This window comes from Sprattus sprattus (genome assembly GCF_963457725.1).
Source record: "Sprattus sprattus genome assembly, chromosome: 4".
Classification (NCBI taxonomy): domain Eukaryota; kingdom Metazoa; phylum Chordata; class Actinopteri; order Clupeiformes; family Clupeidae; genus Sprattus; species Sprattus sprattus.
Window position 1 is genome coordinate 32,850,375 of NC_137923.1, and position 7,500 is coordinate 32,857,874.

The 7,500-nt window shown below is 45.7% G+C and overlaps 1 protein-coding gene across 1 annotated transcript in view; it reads left to right on the forward strand.

The window, feature by feature from the left end:
- Positions 1-5,741: 5,741 nt before the first annotated feature.
- The window catches only part of ndst3 (N-deacetylase/N-sulfotransferase (heparan glucosaminyl) 3), a gene marked incomplete at both ends in the record, with an annotated part of 42,031 nt that continues 40,272 nt past the window's right edge, over positions 5,742-7,500 (forward strand). The window contains one exon of the mRNA XM_080836807.1: positions 5,742-6,725. Within this exon, the coding sequence (XP_080692933.1) occupies positions 5,742-6,725 (984 nt within the window). The remainder of the gene's footprint in view (positions 6,726-7,500) is intronic.

Genomic DNA, 7,500 nt, shown 5'->3' on the forward strand with positions numbered 1-7,500 from the left:
CAGTTTTGTTTAGAATTCCATTTCTTCATTTGAAAAGTAAAGGTTAGGGTCAGGATTTGGCTTAAGCTTTGTAGCCTATTATAGAAATACTCTAGATTAATATTATTTTATGCTATGTATTTGCCCGTAAGATCATTTCGTCACTTAGGTACAGAGTATATAGTGGGATAAGAACAGGACACTCTCTAAGAACAGCCTAGTCAAGTTAAATTAAGGCTTTATATAATTTTGGATAATCTAAAAATGTTTATTTTATTTTATTATGATTTTTTTTATAATGCTGCGAGAAATTAAATATAAATGATATACATCCAGTATTAATGCGATGTTGGGGTGAGCGCCCTTTGAGTCGTAGTCGGCAGGAGTTAGAAATTCCTCGGGTTTGGGAATCTGCGCTTCCATAGGAATGGTGTTGAATCCAGCTGCATCCCATTCTGATAATGCTTCAAAAATGTCCTCTAGACCGTCAGATGGGGCGCTATCTGATTAGCCAGAGGAGCTGGTTCTTCGTGTCAACCCCCCCCCCCTCCCTTACTGGCTCGCTCGCTTCATTGGCATAGGTGAGCACTAGAGACAGCGCTGTTGCCTCTGTAGAAGAGCTGTAGCGGCAGTAGCATCATCAAAGACAACTACCCTGGTCTGACGCCCAGCTCTCCTTTCTTTTTGCCTTTCAATTCCATCGCTGTCACAGGAGAGGGGGGAGTGAAAGAGGGTGAGAGGAAAAGAGAGGACGGGAGAGAGGGAAATGGTGTAAAGAACCCCGCATCATTCCAGCTGGCTGCGTCTGGAACAGTGGCGCGTGGAGAATGGGATTGGGCTGGCTCGCCCAGTCACCGGAGCACCAGCGCCTTTTCAACGGACTCTCGCTCAGACCCTTTTCTCTCGCAGCCGAGTCTGCCTGCCTCACAGCGCCTTGGCCCCGGCTGGAGGTGAGTAGTTATTTCGGAGCATTTCTCCTTGAGCGCTTGCACTCATTTTCCTTAGCAGACCGTGATAAATAGTGTAACTTTTATCTGTCTGTCTGTCCGTCTAACTAGTAGCCTACGGAATTTTAGCTGGCGGGTTTTAGAGATGGAGCCGTGGCATTTCTATGAGACTGGTTTTGGAATGACCGTGTTAGTATGTGATCTTTTAAGTGCTGCGTAAGATGACTATCAAAGCTGTAAATGATTAGGGCATACTGTTCTCCGAGAGATTTTGCAGAGATATGGCATAGGATGAAGTAGGTTATAACCAAAGTAGCGCGACTCAAAAACAATTGTTGCAGTATATGGCGTGCGTGTGGGTTCGTAAGAATGGTAAGTTTTGAATAGCTGCGAACTTACTGCATGGAAATAAACATGGTTTATTGTTCAAATGTTCAGGATTCAGGTTAAAAAAAAAACGATAATAACCAGAGGAACTAATAAAACCGTAAAACACATCAGTGGCAGTTGGCTATATTTGACTTTGAACCATGAGTTTAAGTATGCACTATTATGAGACCAGAGTCCTCTGGTGTGAAAGCAGTTACAGGTTAAATTAATTTGTTGTTTTGGTGTGGGCAGTCCTCACATTATTTGAAGTCACCTTAGCTATAGATACAGAACCATTCTAAAAAATACGTTCACCCAGAGGGCTGTAATAGCATACACACTTGTTCAGTATGCTGTGCCTGAAGGTTTTTATGGCACAGATGTACTGCTCATGACAAACTGAGAAATAAGACAAATAAGTCAAAGTCTCTTAGGAGACTTTATATCTGCCCTCACACACACACACACACACGCACGCGCACACGCACACGCGCACACACACACACACACACACACACACACACACACACACACACACACACACACACACACACACACACACACACACACACCCGCACACACATAAACAAACACATACACACCTAGAGTGAGTTTTTCTAGCCCTGGCCCTGCCTGCAATCGGGGCAGGTGTTTTGAAGGGGAGTTGCAGATTCCTTCTAATCGTATGAATGGAATCACTTAAAATATGTTGTCTTGCATGTTCCCTAGTACATGATGGTATTCATCTCCTTCTCCAGAGCTCGAGGTAGACTATAAACTGTAACTAATTTATTTTCTTGGCACTCCTTGGTTCACCCTATTGCATTCAATTTAATTCAAAGGTGCTTTATTGGCATGACAAATGGGGCACTTGCATTGCAAAAGCAGTTATTCAATGCAAAAAACAGCAAATCAAAACATAAAATAGACGCATCAAATTTGATACAGATAGGAAACAGAATTAAATAGAGTACAGTATACTAATTAGACTAGTAATCAGTTAGAAATTATGAAGTGATTTTTAAAGCAGTTGAAAAGGTAGGATGGCTGTAACTGTGTGTGTGTGTGTGTGTGTGTGTGTGTGTGTGTGTGTGTTTATTATGAGTCTTTGGTTGTGTGTTTATGTGTGTGTGTGTGCGTGTACATGTGTGTATTTATTATAAGTCTGTGTTTGAGTAGTTGTGTGTGTGAGCGTGTGTGTCTGTGTGTGTGTGTGGGGGGGGCGTATTTATTATGAGTCTGTTTGAGTGCTTGTGTGCGTGTGTGCATGTGTGTGTGTGAGTGTGTGTGTGTGATTGTGTATGTGTATTTATTATGAGTCTGTGTTTGACTGCTTGTATGCTAGTGTGTGCCTGAGGTCTTGGGCTTCTTTATGTTAATAGTGGTGGTTTAGTTTTATATTTATATAAGAGTAAGTGTGAGTTTTGCTAGGTGTGTTTTATAAATATCATGCCCTCAGACGGTGACAAGTGATAAGACATTGTGCAGCTATAGTACAGCTCTCTTTATCTTCACCAAATAAGTAGGGTAATTTAATGTGGTTTGGTAAAGTGTTGAATTTAGTGTTTTTTTTTCAGATTTTGGGAAGTAGCAATCATGGATTGATTGGAATGTTTTGCACTCTGTTAAAGAAGTGCAGCTCTGTCTCAACAATGTTGTCTTTGCATTGCTGCCTCAGACGTTTGTCTCTTGGCAGCCAAGTTTGGTCTCTGCCGGTTTCTATTATTAATAATAATAATAATAATAATAATAATAACAATAATAATTAATTGTATTTTTAACGCATTTTTCATTCAAAAGAATCTCAGAGTGCCTTATTGATAAGTGGTGCTCACTTAAACTGTATTTTGTCAATATATTTCTCAAAATTGTTTCTATTATTTCAGTTAGGTAATCTGTGTATATGGATAGTTTCTGTCTAGGGCTAAATAGCATTGCATTTTGCTTTGTGACGTGGTTAAAGATGTGTCTTAGGTTTGAGGAAAATTGTTTGAGGCAAAAATGTTTTGTGATTTGGACCTGGTCTTGGCCTCAAAAATGTGAGTTTGTGGAACAGGGTGGCTGAGGCCTAGGTTGGTAGGCAGATTCTTTAGATTTGCTCAACTCTTGGAATTACAAGGCTTTATAACTGAAAGGGATGAGCATTGGTGGCTGAGTTTGAGCTGTTTCCAGAATGTGGTTGCCCTTTTTTGTATTTGAATCAGTAGAGGATAATGGCCTTATTCTGCCCTGCATGTATATTCTTCATCGTGTGCCAATGGACTTTGAGGATGTTTTTGTAAAACTCAACATGCAGGGTCTCGATTGGATGTTTTCCCCATTTATCTAGTTCCTGTTTGCAAGTGGGCCACACGCTATTCACTTAACAGTGTATTACGCGTGTGTGACTTGGTGCGTAAATACTGATCATCTCCATTACTAGGGCTGTCATATTTATTGATTATACATTATGGATTCCCTTCAAATGTGATCGTACTGCGGTCAGTACATTCTTACAATAAGAGTGATACTTTGTCTGAAAAAGGGGTCTATTCAGCATATGTGGGTAATTAGTAAACAGTCAATCTTAAGCTTGTTTGGTTTCCATGTTTAGAGCTGCACTTTTTCATAGCACTCTAAGTACCAAATAAATAGTACTCTTTCTGCTGTCTTTGATGACACACACCTCTTGACTACAGAGGATGCGGAAATATAACTGAGGGTCACTTCAGACAGAAGAGTCTCAGAGCAACCTTTTATTGTTTTTGTGGCATCTCCTCTCAACCATTAGATCAGATAGTGGGCTCTCAAGTCAAGTTTGGTCATCCAGGTGTCCCCTTTGGGTTATGCTGTCAGTAGCCCCGCCCTTTCTGCGTGCCTCTGCCAATGGCGGGTTTCCTCTGGGGTCTCGCAGGCACAGCTGGCAAAGTGTTGATTGAAAAACACCCGGAAGGCTAGCAGATCTGTTTGTCCTTTCACAGTGCGCACACACTCACACACACACACATACCTCAACCAACACACACACACGCGCACACACACACACACACGCACGCACACACACACACACACACACACACACACAGACACAGACACGCGCAGCAAGCAAAGGCACTTTAGCCTTATAACCACAATCAGATTCAGATACTGTCTCTCCTTTACACAGCAGAATACACAAATGATCACACACAGACACACACACACACACACAGACACACTACATATCCTTGTAAACATAAGCCTGTTCACAGTTTCATATCTGTCACACTGATATGCATCTCTCTCAGATACAGGGAAATACCGGAAAATAGCAAAGGCCTATGATTTTTGATAGACCAGAACTCCCTATTACCACTCAGGGTGGTGTCATCTTCATGCATGCTAGTCAGGGTGGTGTCCTCTTCATGCATGGTATTAAGGGTGGTGTCCTCTTAATTCATGCTAGTCAGGGTGGTGTCCTCTTCATGCATGGTACTCAGGGTGGTGTCCTCTTAATCTCATGCTAGTCAGGGTGGTGTCCTCTTCATGCATGGTACTCAGGGTGGTGTCCTCTTCATGCATGGTACTCAGGGTGGTGTCCTCTTAATCTCATGCTAGTCAGGGTGGTGTCCTCTTCATGCATGGTACTCAGGGTGGTGTCCTCTTAATCTCATGCTAGTCAGTGTGGTGTCCTCTTCATGCATGGTACTCAGGGTGGTGTCCTCTTAATCTCATGCTAGTCAGGGTGGTGTCCTCTTCATGCATGGTACTCAGGGTGGTGTCCTCTTAATCTCATGCTAGTCAGGGTGGTGTCCTCTTCATGCATGGTACTCAGGGTGGTGTCCTCTTAATCTCATGCTAGTCAGGGTGGTGTCCTCTTCATGCATGGTACTCAGGGTGGTGTCCTCTTAATTCATGGAAAAACACCCTTTAGCATTCAACTATGCCCCAGTATCAAATCTGAAATAAGATCAGCTGTGTTTGATAATCAGAATAAAAAAATCAAACCGCTGTTGCTATGATCTTTGCTTTATGCTGTGTGTGTGTGTGTGTGTGTGTGTGTGTGTGTGTGTGTGTGTGTGTGTGTGTGTGTGTGTGTGTGTGTGTGTGTGTGTGTGTGTGTGTGTGTGTTTCCGCAGATAACCTAAAGGAGACACAAGACCTGCTGCAGGAACTCCAGGTCTGTTTGTTCATCAGAGTGATTCACTGTTCCCATTAACGAGAGAAAGTGATTGCTCTCTGTGCTGACAGCAAACGTGCACCTCTCCACACCCTCTGACATGGTCACATGACTGTAGGCTCTACAGCAGCAAGCCAATCGCCTGCCTTGAGCTGGGTCTGTGACCAATCAGTACCTTGAATCCGATTGTTCAGTCACCTGCCACCCGAAACCCAAACACAGACACAAGCGCAGACACGGCCACACCCACATATGGGCAGACACACATACACCTACACACTTAAATGCACACATGCTCCTAACTCGCCATGAATCTGACAGTGAAGTTGAGGCGAAACCTGCGGCGGCTGGTGATCCTGCTGGCCACCTTCTGTGTGGTCAGTGTTCTGGTGTCGGCGTATTACCTCTACACGGGATCCACCCAGGAGCTGGAGCTCACAGATCGGGCCTCAGGACCCGACTGCTCAGATCCACATGCCCTCCCCTACCGCCAGGCAGAGCCACGGACACCTAAGCCCATTGACACCAGCCGCAAGGACCTGGTGGTGCTGGTGTTTGTCGAGAGCCAGTACTCCCAGTTAGGACAGGACATCATTGCCATCCTTGAGTCCAACCAGTTCCAGTACCACTCTGAGATTGCCCCAGGCAAAGGGGATATTCCCCCACTCACACACAAGGGCCGTGGACGCTATGCACTCATCATCTATGAGAACCTGCTCAAGTATGCCAACATGGACGCCTGGAACCGGGACCTGCTGGACAAGTACTGCGCTGAATACAGCGTGGGCGTCATCGGGTTCCATCGCGCCAGTGAGAACTCTCCTACTGTTCTGCGTCTGCGGGGGTTTCCCATGTTCATGCACACCAACGTGGGGCTGCGCGACTGCTGCGTCAACCCGCGCTCGCCTCTCCTCTACATCACCAAAGCTGAGCTGGACCGTGGCATACTGCCGGGGGACGACTGGACAGTCTTCCTGTCCAACCACTCCACCTACGAGCCGGTGCTGCTGGCTAAACAGCGCCCCCTGGAGGGCGCCGGCTCTCGGGAGCCCCTTGGCTCGGCCCCCCTGTTGGCCACAGTGGTGCAGGACCTGGGGCTGTTTGATGGCGTCCAGCGTGTTCTATTTGGCCACGGACTGAGCTACTGGCTTCACCGTCTGATCCTGGTGGACGCCATCTCTTACCTGACCGGCCGCAAGCTGTCCCGCTCCCTGGAGCGCTACATCCTGGTGGACGTTGACGACATCTTTGTGGGGAAGAAGGGAACGAGAATGAATGTCAATGATGTAAAGGTGAGGAGAAGGGAGGGGATTGTCTGGGTATGTGTATTGAGAAGGACATGCAGAGGTTTAAAACATTGTCTTACACTTGCCAAGGAAACATTACTTTATATGAACTTTAGCCACAGAACACATGGCTGAGTCCTGGATGGTAACTTGTGGCAGAGCAAGGCAGGCTACTTACTCGCCGCCTGCTAGTCTGCCTGAATGTCTCCCCAAACCTCAGCTGCACTAAGAGGATATGTATGTTGTGAGGTGAACCTCTTCATAATAGGATGTGAGCTACATGATTATTTCATGTGCTGTGATGAAACGGTCGCACATTTCAGGATTGTAGTGTGTGAGGCGGGAGTGCTCCTCCTCCTTCTCTCTGAGGTGTGTGTGTCTGAGGGTGTGAGGGGGTAGTAGGATTGTAGTGTGTGAGGCGGGAGTGCTCCTCCTGTAGTCTACCCCCTCTCTCTCTGAGGTGTGTGTGTCTGAGGATGGGGGGGGGGGGGGGGCAGGGCAAAGTGCATCTTTGATGCTGGCACTCAATCGGTTAAGTGTGTGTGTTTGAGTTGAAGTATCTGTCATGAGTTCAAGTGGTGTGTGTGTTTTGGTAAGAGTCTGAGTGTCTGTGCCCGTGCTGAGGATTCGGGTCAAATAGAGTGTTTTTAATTTGGATCGAGTGTGCTTATGTCAGTGTGGTTTTGAGTTTGCTTGTGTGTGTGTGTGTGTGTGTGTGTGTGTGTGTGTGTGTGGAGGGGTGCGTGTGTCTGTGTGTGTGTGTGTGTGCGTGCTTGTGTTT